The sequence below is a fragment of the Ursus arctos genome, unplaced genomic scaffold, assembly GCF_023065955.2.
Source record: "Ursus arctos isolate Adak ecotype North America unplaced genomic scaffold, UrsArc2.0 scaffold_2, whole genome shotgun sequence".
Classification (NCBI taxonomy): Eukaryota; Metazoa; Chordata; class Mammalia; order Carnivora; family Ursidae; genus Ursus; species Ursus arctos.
The window spans coordinates 19510707-19524246 of record NW_026622874.1 but is presented as its reverse complement, the minus strand read 5'-3'; the positions used below and the strand labels follow the sequence as shown (position 1 = coordinate 19524246).

General features: G+C 37.2%; 1 protein-coding gene across 1 annotated transcript in view; it reads right to left on the bottom strand.

Moving 5' to 3' along the window:
* The window catches only part of AXDND1 (axonemal dynein light chain domain containing 1), a 96753-nt gene that overhangs the window by 75974 nt on the left and 7239 nt on the right, over nt 1–13540 (bottom strand). The window contains exons 5-9 of the mRNA XM_026509260.4: nt 9945–10065; nt 8976–9061; nt 5309–5365; nt 4013–4115; nt 2616–2737 (exon numbers count right to left, since the gene is read on the bottom strand). Of these exons, the coding sequence (XP_026365045.3) occupies nt 2616–2737; nt 4013–4115; nt 5309–5365; nt 8976–9061; nt 9945–10065 (489 nt within the window). The remainder of the gene's footprint in view (nt 1–2615; nt 2738–4012; nt 4116–5308; nt 5366–8975; nt 9062–9944; nt 10066–13540) is intronic.

The window sequence follows — 13540 nt, the reverse complement described above, 5'->3', positions numbered from 1 at the left end:
ATTAAGTGTCTGCCTCAGCTCAGGTCATGATCCCAGGATCCTGGAATCGAGTACCGCATGGGGCTCCTTACTCAGCAGGGAGCCTGCTTCTCCCCCTGCCTGCCGCTCCCCCTGCTTGTGTGCTCTCTCTGGGAAAGAATGAAAGAAAAGAAAAGAAAAGAAAAGAAAAGAAAAGAAAAGAAAAGAAAAGAAAAGAAAAGAAAAGAAAAGAAAGAAAAGAAAAAGAAAAAGAAAAAAGAAAGAAAGAAAGAAAGAAAGAAAAGAAAGAAAGAAAGAAAGAAAGAAAGAAAGAAAGAAAGAAAGAAAGAAAGAAAGAAAGAAAGAAAGAAAGAAAAAAGAGGAAGGGAGGGTGGGAGGGAGGGAAGAAGGAAGGGAGGAAGGAAGAAAGGGAGGAAGGAAAGAAGGGAGGGAGGAAAGAAGGGAGGGAGGGAGGAAGGGAGGAAGGGAGGAAGGGAGGAAGGAAGGAAAGAAGGAAGGAAGGAAGGAAGGAAGGAAGGAAGGAAGGAAGGAAGGAAGGAAGGAAGGAAGGAAGGAAGAAAACTTCCTTCTGCTGCAATAGGCCTTAGGGGCAGTTGCATGAAAAGCGGACACACACACAAGCAGATCAGAAAGCACTCAATAAGACCAGAAGCAGAAAGCTACAGTAATATGCAAAGAGAGCAAAGAAGTCAGAGGCTGATCTCAACTATTTCCAAGGCATTACCATTTCCTGGGGACTTTCATTGGATCTTCACAACAATCTTGTGAAGCAGGGAAAACTCTTTAAGATATCAAGCTCAGGACAACTGTAGTCTTCCCCATTGAAGGTGGGCCCTAGACCTTCAAAAGATCTCCTACCACAACAAAATACTGACCACGAGATTATTCTGAACCTACTGAATGTTTCACCATTCCATAGATACATCATGAATGTTTGCAGCAATCGGCCTAAAACCTCATTGTTTATTTTCACCTACTTTGTATTCTTTTTTTTTAAAGAATATTCCACACTCATGTATACTTTCTATTTATGTATATATATATATATATATTTACTTATTTAAAGTAAGCTCTGTGACCAAAGTGGGACTTGAACTCACTACCCCGAGATCAAGAATCACATGCTCTACTGACTGAGCCAGCCAGGTGCTCCATCACCTACTTTACGTTTTTAATTCCCAACTTTACCGTATTCAAAGTCCTTGGCTTTGACACCCTACTGAGATCCTGTCTCTGGTACCTTGGAGTTAGTATTTTTGTCTCCCTGGTGTCTCAACTTTTCTTAAAGGATTTTGGCTTTAACATGCCTGCCTGTCTCTTTCTGTCTAGACTTCTCAGATTGGACCCCACCTTATTTTGGCCCCTAGAAACTAACTCCTGAAATCAGCTGGAAGAGTCCCACTCACCTCTAGTCCTTGTGAGGGGAAAGTCTGGATCTGCCATTAGTCATCTAGCTCCTCTGCTATGCTTCCTCACCTGTCCCTCCCAGCTCTATTCTCAGATTGACAACTCAGACTTCAGTTGTCCCTACCCTCATTCTAATTTGCATTCTCCAGCTCTTAAGGTGTTCCAAGAACTGACTCCTTAGTATCTAATCTTGACAAGAATCTTATTAATGGCTTTGCTCCTCATTTCTCACACCATCAGATAGGAGGACTCAGCTTCCACACATCAGACAGTGGGCAAATAGGGCAAATTCATGTTATTAATTCTCATTCAGGAGAAACACATTCAGAGAGATCGAATAATTTTCCTGTGGTTCCATGGCAAGGAAGCTGCAGATACGTAATGTGAATCCAGTATTCTAATTCCACTATCCCTTCTAGCTTTTTGTGAAGTGCCACAGTCATAAGAAGCATTACGGCTATAATAGTATTTATCATGTTCATCTATTATAATTATATGCACTGAGCATCTACTTCTGTGCTCTCATTTAACCTCCCCACAATCCTATGAAGCCTCTTAATGCTTGACACAGAGTAGACACTCAATAGACATCACTGACTGATGAGTGAACAAATGGACAAATGAAATTTTTCACAGTAGTTAATTATCTGCATCTACAGATGAGAAAACTAAGGCTCACACTTTTGCCAAGGTCACACATCTAGATGTTGATTTGAAACCAGATCAGTCTGTCTCCAGGATCAATACATTTTTTAGTATTTCACACAGCACTTCACCCCCAATCATAAAAGAATATGGTGTCAGGGCACTTGGGTGGCACAGTTGGTTAGGTTCTTGATTTCAGCTCAGGTCACTATCTCAGGGTCATGGGGTCGAGCCCCCCATCAAGCTCCACACTGAGTGCAGAGGCTGCTTGAGACTCTCTCTCTCCCTCTTCCTTTGCTCCCCTCACATACACACTTGTGTTCTCTCTCTCTCACTCTCTCTCTGTAAAATAAATAAATCTTAAAAAAAATAATATGATATCAAACATCCCAACAGAAATCATCTTAAGGAAGTTCTCAACCATCATATTTTTATTATAGAAAATATAATAGAAATGCAATTCAGTTCCTTATTATCAATAGAATAGAGAAGGGAACTTTTGTGATTTTCTCAAAAGCAGATATAAACATAACTGTAATATAAAGCTCAAAAGGAAACTGGGATATTCCAATAACAGCTCTCACCTGATTTTGGATAGTAGTTCTCCTCTATCTGCACAGTCCACACTGACTTGTCGAATAAGTTCATGAAATACTGTATTGTAAATTGTCTGTTCCTTCCTCAATATATGTAGTAGTTTGTGCATCTGGCAGAAGATAAGGAATATCATCAGTATTCATTACAGTCTTATCAGTGAAACACCATTTTAGGAAGTAAAGACTCCGAATGTGAATGTTTTAGAGACACCTTGATAATTCATTTCACTTATATTTTTCTTTATAAATATATCTACAAAAATGATATATTATTTTCAAAAGTCTGTTTCATCATGTACCTGTTTGCACGATGCACTGAGGTCACAGTATCACTTCTATATCATTCCTGCCAAAAATGCATAACCTGAATCTAATCATGAGTACACATCACACAAACCAAAATTGAGGAACATTCTACAGAATAACTGGCATATGCTCTTCCAAATATCAAGGTCAAGAAAAACAAAGAACTGTTCCAGATTATTGTTGTCTAAAGGAACATGACACTTAAAAGCACTATGTGATCCTGGGATCATGAAACAGAGGAGATAAGAGCTATAAAAATCATTATAGGGACAATTGATAAAATTTGAAATTTGAATATGGACAGGTAATATTATTACTTCAATGTTAAATTTCCTGATTTTGATAACTGTATTATGGATATATAAGAGAATGTCCTTATCCATAGGAAACATACCCTGAAATGTTTGGTGATAAAGAGGCATAATGTCACCAGCTTACTGTAAAATGGTTCAGAAAAAACTATACATATAGAGATGTGAATGTAGAGAAGAAGAGAGAATGATAAAGCAAGTAGGGCACAATGTAAACTATTAGTGAATCTGGGTAAAGCTTACATAGGAATGCCTTATACTGAACTTCTCTTTAAGTTTCAAATTTTGTAAAAATAAAAATTTACAAAACAAAAGAGAAAGAGACCTCATAAAGAAAAACATCTGTATCTGTGTAAGATTGAAAGAGCTCTTTCATTAATAAAATAAAAATTTTAAGTGGTAAGAAAGCATGGTTTAATTGGCAGTGTGTTTAGTGGTACATAAAATAATAAAGGTCTTATAATGAATGGTACCTTATAGTCAATGAAATACAGTAATAATAATACCAACAATTATAGTGTGTACTACATGCCAAGCACTACTCTAAGCCCTTTACATTCATATGTCATTTAATCTCCACAACAACCCTATGAGGTAAGTATTATTATTACCTCTAATATAAAGATGAGGAAATTGAGGCACAAATACATTAAGTGACTTGCCCAAGGTCACTAGCTAATAAATGGCAGGGCCAGGATTCCAATCCAGACATTCTGGCTCCAGAATGCAATCTCTCACCCACTAGGTTACGTTGATCTTTGCGATTACCTTGGTTGGCCCTGTATATTCCTGATTTTCCACACCAGCCCTCTCTAGCATAGCATCCATCACATCATTCAGCTGGACCACCTCTACTCTTTTATTAGGTTTCCTAAAAGATTAAGGTGACAGACTTATGTAATGAAGTGTTATAACAGGTCATCCTCAAATGACAAAAAGAATATATATAAAATGTATACACTACGGAATATTAATGGTATTTTTTTTATTTTAGAGATAGCAAGCGAGCTGGAGGAGGGGCAGAGGGAGAGGGAGAGAACCCCAAGCAGATTCCCAACTGAGTGTGGAGCCTGACATAGGGTTCAATCCCAGACCCCAAGATCATGACCTGAGCTAAAACCAAGAGGTCACCCAATGCACTGAGCCACCCAGGTGCCCCTGGAATATTAATGGTATTTTAAAGCATTAGGCCTGTATGTACAGATCTAGTGGGTTATAGCAGTAATAAAATTTAAAACAAAGAAAAAGGAAAAGAAAAATGTAAATAGTATGATCCTCTTTTGCATAAATGAAATAATGTTTTCTTCCAAAAATTCTATACATCTAGTGTGCAGGACTGTAAGAACATGGGAGAAATATGGAGATATAAATACCAAGCTGTTAATATTGGTTACTTCACAATGTAAGTGAAGAAAAAGGACAATGGAGAGATAAGAAGAAAAAAAAGACTATAGCAAACAGATCTGCTGTACAACATTGTGCCTAGATTCAATGATACTATGTTGAAAACTTAAAAATGTATTAAGAAGACAGTTCTTTTTTTTTTTTAAGAAGACAGTTCTCATGTTAAGTGTTCCTACCACAATAAAATTTTAGAAAAAAGAAATTTAAAACTGTAAAAAAAAATATTTTATAGTATTTAAATATATTATAAATATGTAAAAATTGAAAACACTGATTAGATGATGGAATTGTGGGCAATTATAATCTTCAGTTTCTGCTATAACTTTAGTATTTTCTATGCAATAAAGTACTAAGAAAAATAAATATATATATATATTAAAATACATATTCATATGTATATGTTCCTTCTAAGAAATACTTTCAAAAATAAACTGTGGGGCGCCTGGGTGGCACAGCGGTTAAGCGTCTGCCTTTGGCTCAGGGCGTGATCCTGGTGTTCTGGGATCGAGCCCCACATCAGGCTCCTCCGCTATGAGCCTGCTTCTTCCTCTCCCACTCCCCCTGCTCGTGTTCCCTCTCTCGCCGGCTGTCTCTATCTCTGTCGAATAAATAAATAAAATCTTTAAAAAAAATAAAATAAAAAAAATAAACTGTACTTACATGGATGGGAAGAGCAATAGCCTCTTTTCACTATCTGTGAGGAGGGTAGTATATTTGCTGTAATAAATAAGACAGATAAATACTATTGTAAGAAAATTAGCTGGCCTGTTTATCACTTATCACAACATGATAAACCTAAGACCTTATGAAATTGGGAATCTTGGAGGCAATCGAAAAGGTCCATCATTTTACCCACAAGATCCCACCTAGACATCTCCAGACACAGATGTAATAACATTTATCATATTTGGAATATTTTTAGTAAAGAAGTTTTATTAACATTCCTCCTATGACACAATATGAACATTTCCTTGATTCACTTTTTTAAATGCCTTTTCAAAGGTGGAAGGATGTTTTAAGAACACTGAAATCAACACTTAAGTGAATAAACATGTTATAAAATTAATAAGCAGAGATGAAGCTGGAACCCAGTTTTCCTAACTCCCAGCCAAATCTGTCCTCTGAAAAGTGCCCGTTTCCACCTAAATGTGTATCACAATGAGAACCACATGGTAATCCTTCTAATTCATTATTATTTATGTAACATTTTTCTTCCCCTAGTTAAACATTTCTTTTGGTTCTGCCCCTCACTGGAACTCAGTTGGCTAATAAGGTCCATTTTCAGAATAGATCAGTCAAAAATCTCCAGGGACTATTGCATTACTGGGTGTTTACCCCAAAGATACAGACGTAGTGAAGAGAAGGGCCATATGCACCCCAATGTTCATAGCAGCAATGTCCACAATAGCTAAATCGTGGAAGGAGCCGAGATGCCCTTCAACAGATGACTTCATTAAGAAGTTGTGGTCCAGTAGTGAAGAGAAGGGCCATATGCACCCCAATGTTCATAGCAGCAATGTCCACAATAGCTAAATCGTGGAAGGAGCCGAGATGCCCTTCAACAGATGACTGGATTAAGAAGTTGTGGTCCATATATACAATGGAATATTACTCAGCTATCAGAAAGAACGAGTTCTCAACATTTGCTACAACATGGACGGCACTGGAGGAGATAATGCTAAGTGAAATAAGTCAAGCAGAGAAAGACAACTATCATATGATTTCTCTCATCTATGGAACATAAGAACTAGGATGATCAGTAGGGGAAGAAAGGGATAAAGAAAGGGGGGGGTAATCAGAAGGGGGAATGAAACATGAGAGACTATGGACTATGAGAAACAAACTGAGGACTTCAGAGGGGAGGGGGGTGGGGGAATGGGATAGACCGGTGATGGGTAGTAAGGAGGGCACGTATTGCATGGTGCACTGGGTGTTATACACAACTAATGAATCATCGAGCCTTACATCGGAAACCGGGGATGTACTGTATGGTGACTAACATAATATAATAAAAAATCATTAAAAAATAAATAAATTAATTAAAAAAAAAATAAAAATAAAAAAAAAAAAAAAAATAAAAGAAGTTGTGGTCCATATATACAATGGAATATTACTCAGCTATCAGAAAGAACGAGTTCTCAACATTTGCTACAACATGGACGGCACTGGAGGAGATAATGCTAAGTGAAATAAGTCAAGCAGAGAAAGACAACTATCATATGATTTCTCTCATCTATGGAACATAAGAACTAGGATGATCGGTAGGGGAAGAAAGGGATAAAGAAAGGGGGGGTAATCAGAAGGGGGAATGAAACATGAGAGACTATGGACTATGAGAAACAAACTGAGGGCCTCAGAGGGGAGGGGGGTGGGGGAATGGGATAGGCTGGTGATGGGTAGTAAGGAGGGCACGTATTACATGGTGCACTGGGTGTTATACACAACTAATGAATCATCGAGCTTTACATCGGAAACCGGGGATGTACTGTATGGTGACTAACATAATATAATAAAAAATCATTAAAAAAAAAAATCTCCAGGGACTATGAAGACTCAGAGTTTCAAAAATGAATGAGATGAGCCAGAAGCAATGATAGCCCAGACACAACAAGCACACCTATCACCCAGATCTTGACTTCTAAGTACCATTCTCCACTAAAAGGAATCAGCACTCCCTGGAGAAGTGACATAGCTCATTCCATAGCTGGAGGTGGGAACTATAAGATGAACCTGGAAATCTTATCAAGTCAGAAAATAAGGAACACTCAAAGAATTATGGGGACATGTCCAAAGAACAAAGGAGCCAGCTTAAAGAGCTAACATTGGCCAAATCTAAAAATTTTTGAACATAAAAATAATCATAGTAAAGAACTATAACCCACAGAAAAAAAAAGAAATCCATGAATCCATATGGTAAAATGCTAACTAATAAACACAGAAGAAATGATGAAGCTAAAAAAGTCATCGAAAAGATCTATAACTAGTGGGTTGCTAGGAAACACACTGAAGTATTTGGTGGTAAAGGGTCATATCTCCAACTTACTCTTGAGTAGTTTTAATGTGTGTGTGTCTGTGTGTGCGTGTGTGTGCACGCACACGCGCCCGCATCAAAGCAAATAGAGCAAAATGTAAATAGTAAAAAAAGAGAGTACATGAGAATTGCTTGTTATATTTTTGTACCATTTTTATAATTTTGAAATTATACAAAAATAAAAAGTTCCCCAGAAAATGATTAATATTGGCACAATGTTGTTCTGAAACCCACTATCATAAGGAAATGCTGTTAACATGTGTATCGGAAAAGTAAAAAGAGTGACAGCCTCTGGAGATTTTATTATAAAACCTTAGTTCACAGTTCTAGTTTTTTACACTATCAAACATTCAAACACTGTTTCAGAAAATACAAGCAAGATCCCATTTTGAATCTCATAAGCAGGAAACAAAGAAAATTGGAGATGACTAGCACGCAGGCTGGAGCCAAGCCCTAGAGTGTGCATTATGAGACGGCAGCTCAGAGGGCTACTTTCCTTTGTCTCCTTGGCCACTGCTCAAAACCGTTCCTAAAGAGGCCTAGGCAAGCATTCAGAACAAAGATCCGATACTTTTTAAATTCAAAATTAAACAGTAGGAAAAGACAGAAAGAGAACAATCTGATCACCAAAATCTCAAACTCTTTTCAATAAGACATTTTCCTTTTTGGGGGCAGGCGATAGTAAAACTTGTTTAATTTCAGATAATATGATAAGGACTCTACAAATAAAACCTACTAGAATTAATAAATGAGTTTTATAACATCACAAGATACAAATTCATTATGCAATTATTCGTCGTATTTCTATGTGCAATCAATGAACAACCCAAAAATGAATATAAGAAATCAGTTTCATTCACAATAATAAAATATTCAGCAATACATGAAGCAAAAGGAGTGTAACATATCCAACATCAAAAACTATAAAGCATAGCTAGGAGAAGTTAAAAACAATCCCAATAAATAGAAATTCCAATGGTTTAAAACTGGATTATGAGATGACTGCACAACTCCATAATTTAATTTAAAAAACTAAACTGTCCACTTAAAATTGGTGGACGTTTTAATTTTTTTTAATTTATTTATTTTTATTTAAATTCAATTAACATATAATGTATTATAAGACATTTTCACTTCAACACCTTTCTTAAATTTCAGGTGGAAGGCCAAATGTTTCCTTATTTCAATGCAGAGATTACCTAGGAACATGGGTGAACTGTTCTCAGGTTCCTCTATGTCTGGGAAGGAGGAAACAATCCCACTTGTCAGATAATCAGGATATACCACAGTACTCACTCATCATAACACTCCAAACCTGAAACTCCTGTATTTGACACAATATGAAATTCTTCAGGAATCAAAGTATCTGTTAGTTTCTTTGGCTTAAAAAGAAAGAAAGAAGGATAAAAATGAAAACATTAGTAAATGAAAAAAGTTGAATTGCATAAATCAACATTCCTACCCCAAAGTGATACTATTGATTAAGAAATTTTGATTACAGAAATACCAGTATTAGTAATATGGACCATAGGACATAGTAAAAAAACATTTAGCAGAACACACATTTAAAAAATAACCATGAATTAAAGAATAACCTTGGTTGTAGTATTATTCACACATGTCCCACACATTCAGTAATCCACGGACTCTTTAAAATTCAATAGGAGGGATGCCTCGGTGGCTCAGTCAGTTAAGCATCTGCCTTTGGCTCAGGTCATGATCTCAGGGTCCTGGAACTGAGCCCAGCATTGGGCTCCCTGCTCAATGGGGAGCCTGCTTCTCCCTCTCCTCCCCACAAGTGCTCGCTGTCATTATATCTGTCTCTCTCTCAAATAAATAAAATCTTTCAAAAAATAAAAATAAAAAATAAATAAAATTCAATAGGAATTTAAAATTTGCCTTAGCAACATGCCAAAAATAAGAATTCTACAACTTTGAACTGTAAATTTAACATTAGTTTTTTTTTAAAAAAAAAAATCTAGTCTCCTATACTGTATTTTCTAGATTAAAGGAATATTTAGATTAAATAGATTAAAGTGGATTACATGATAGATTAAAGTGGATTAATTGTAGTTTGGAAAATGGCTTAAAACAAGAAATCATAGATCCTTTCCCGCTAGATACCCTTTCCTAGAAATAATTAGAAAGTGCTATGAAAACTGAAAAGAAATACAGGTTGTTTTTACAGTACAACATTGCTTTATATTTTAAGGAAATTATTTTTAAAAATTAGAGAGGAAATTATTTGTCAAATATTTTATTTACCTTATGTGGCACAATGACACCATCATGTGACTGTAATGAACGTTCTGAACGTGGGGGACAAAGCAAACTCTCCCTGGCCTCTCCTTTAACGTATTTAACATCGTACAGAAAAGAAATATCCCTAAAAAATCAGAAAAATGTATTTACCATATAAATTTTCTGTCTGGCTATTGGATAAGAGTGGGTAAGATCCACACACATCCTTCTAGTGGGTGAAAAGGGGCACAAAACCAGTCTCCTTACTTCATACTTCATTAAGACAGTGGAGGCATTAGATATGAGCCACCCCTTCCCCATTCTTCCCCTTCCCCATCTCACATTTCTCCTTCATATCACAAATTCTTTCCCTTCCTTCAACCTCGGGCTAAGATGTATTCTCTTCCCCAGGGTTATTTCCTCCACTTATGTCCTTGATTTCATCTTTACCCAATCCTTTGGGATCTCATTCCACCAAACTACTTTTGTGTGTCTCCCTCTCTCTTGGAATATTCCCTTTGGACTATAACTCAAGTCTTTTCCCCTTCTAAAAATCTACCCTTGACCATGCATTGCTGTCATGTTATCAGGATCTATCTATCGATTGACCGATCTTTTACTTTCCTTTAATCAGATTTCTTGAAATTTCCTTGCAATCTAATTTCCATCCCTAGCTCTCTTCTGAAACCACTAGAAAGCTGATGATGTTCTACTGCTAAGTCATCAGCTCTTCTTTTCCACCATTTCCCTGTATTATCTCCCAGGGTTGATTATCTCTCTTTTTAAAAACACTCTTCTTGGGGCACCTGGGTGGCTCAGTCGGGTAAACATCTGCTTTCAGCTTAGGTCATGATCCCAGGGTCCTGGGATCGGGCCCCATGTCAGGCTCCCTGCTCACTGGGGAGCCTGCTTTTCCCTCTCCCTCTGCCCCTCCCCACCCTGCTCATGCTTTTTCTTTCTTTCAAATAAATAAATAAAATCTTAAAAAAAAATCCACTCTCCTCTCCTGTATGTTACTGGACTCTCCTAGTTCTTTTGCCTTAACTACTCCTTCTTGGACTCCTCTGTGACTTCCTGTCTATTAAACGGAAATGCCCTGCAACATTCTGGCCTCATCTCTCTGTATTCTTACCCTATACTTTCTTCTTGGCAATGCCATCAAATCTCACCTTATCACATTTGTAACCTATACATAACATGAATAATCTTCCCTCCATTCTAACTTTCCACCCTCCTATCCTCACTAATTCTTCAGGAAATACCACCATTCTATCCATCAAAACGTCAGCATATATAATTGATTCCTTTCCATCCACTGCCCTAAATTCCTATCCACCACTAACACTTATTAATTTTATAGCCACCCTCATATCATTCTAGCGTTGACCCTGTTGCCTCTTGCCAAAGCCAAATCACCAGTCCAAGCTCTCCCTACTTTTTATGTGGATTCTCAAGTCTCTCTAGTATATTCTACACACTTCTGCCAGATTCACCTTAGCACAGTTATAATCAGGCCACTTACTGCATGTGATTTTCACACGTCTCAGCCCCTTCCCCCAATTGTAATTGGTATAGTCATTATGATAAATAGTATGGAACTTCCTCAAAAAAATAATATAGAACTACCATATGACTCAGCAACCCCACTTCTGGGTTTATATCCAAAGGAAATGAATCTGGATCTTGACAAAATATCTGCACTCCCATGTTCACTGACGCATTATTCACAATAGCCCAGACATGGAAACAACCTAAATGTCCACTGATTAATGAATGGATAAAGAAAATATGTATATATAGACAATGGGATGTTATCCAGCCTTTAAAAAGGAACTCCTGCCATTTGCGACAGCATGGATGAAGCTGGAGAACATTATGCCAAGTAAAATAAGCCAGACAAAGACAAATACCATATCTTTTTATTTCTTATAAAACTGTTGTGGTATATCACCTGCTTCCACTCCTCTGGAAAATCTATTTTTATTTACCAAAACAAAAAACAAAACAAAACTTGGAATCTTGGCCATAGCACAAAAACTGGATCCCCCAGATTATCAAACTGAGTTCATACTTCACATTTTTCTTCAAATCATCACTGGTTATGTTCATAAATAAGCATTTCTTTTATTTGAAGTTGTCAAGGAATGAGGTATTTCAGAGAGATCGATTTTCCAAATAACTGAGGAATGCTTTTTAAAAATACTTTCTAAAATGTATTTAAAACTTGGCAGCTTTCTTAAAGAGTGTACGTAACACAATTTAATCTTTTCTTGACAATTCAAGTAATGACTTATGAAGTTACAAGCATCCTAAGGACAGTCTGGTTATGTTTCTGAAACCTAAGTCAGCACTAGAATATGGCAGGCCCTGGTGTGTGTTGGGTCCCTCTTTGGGTTGGAAGGGTTGGAAAGCACTTTCCCAGACACCCTTGCAGCTAGGGTTCTGGGTGTGAACTAAGTTCCTCAAGTAAATGCACTTTTGCAAGATTTCAGAGGTAGAAGTAAAACAGAATTCCCTTTCTTGTCATGTCTTTAGCTGATTCTACCAGCAACATCATGGAAAAGTGATTTTCCCAAAACATTCCAGAATCCATTCTCCAGCTACCCCGGTCCAGAGGGGCAGTGCAGCAACTGCAGTGACAGCTTCTTGATTTCAGCTTCCAGATCCTTGGACCACAGTTAAGGGGTCTTTTTTTTTTTAATTGCAATTATCATTCACATATCACAAAATTCGCCCTTTAAAAGAGTACAATTTATAAATTTTTAGTATCCTCACAAGTTTTTACTATATTCACAATTTACAAGTTTTAATATATTCACGAAGTTGTATGACCATCACCAGTATCTAACTCCAGCTTCTTTTTATCACCCCTCAAAAAACCCCTTACCCATTAGCAGTAATTCCCCATTCTTCTCTGCAGCCCCACCCCCAGCAAACAATAATCTACCACTTTCTTGTCTCTATGGATTTGCCTATCCTGGACACTTCATATAAAAACAGAAACACACATGTGCCCTTTTATGACTGGCTTCCTTCACTTAGCATGTTTTCGAGGTCCATCAACGTTGTGGCAGGTATCCGTACTTCTTCATTCCTTTTTATGGCTGAATAATATTCCACTGTATACGCCATTTTGTTTGTTTTTCATCAACTGATGGACAGTTGGTTTGTTTCCACTTTTTGGCTGCATGAATAATGCTGCCATGAATATTCATTGTAAGTTTTTGTGCAGACATATACCATCTATTCTCTCGGGTATACACCCAAGGGTATATCTATTCTCTTGGGTATATACCTAGGAGTGGAATTGCTGGGTCATCTGGTAAGCCTATGTTTAAATTTTTGAGGAACTGCCAAACTATTTTCCAAAGAGGCTGCTCCATTTTACATTCCCACCAGCAATGTATGACACTTCCAATGTCTCTACATCCTTACAAATGCTTGTTATTATCAGCTTTTTGGCCATCCTAGTAGGTGTGAAATGGTATATCTTCACAGTTTGATTTGCATCTCCTTATGGCTAGTGATGTTGAGCATCTTCTCATGTGTATATTGGCCATTTTGACCTTGTCTGGACAAACGTCTGTTCAAGGAGGCATACTCTTGGACTCCTGCGGCAG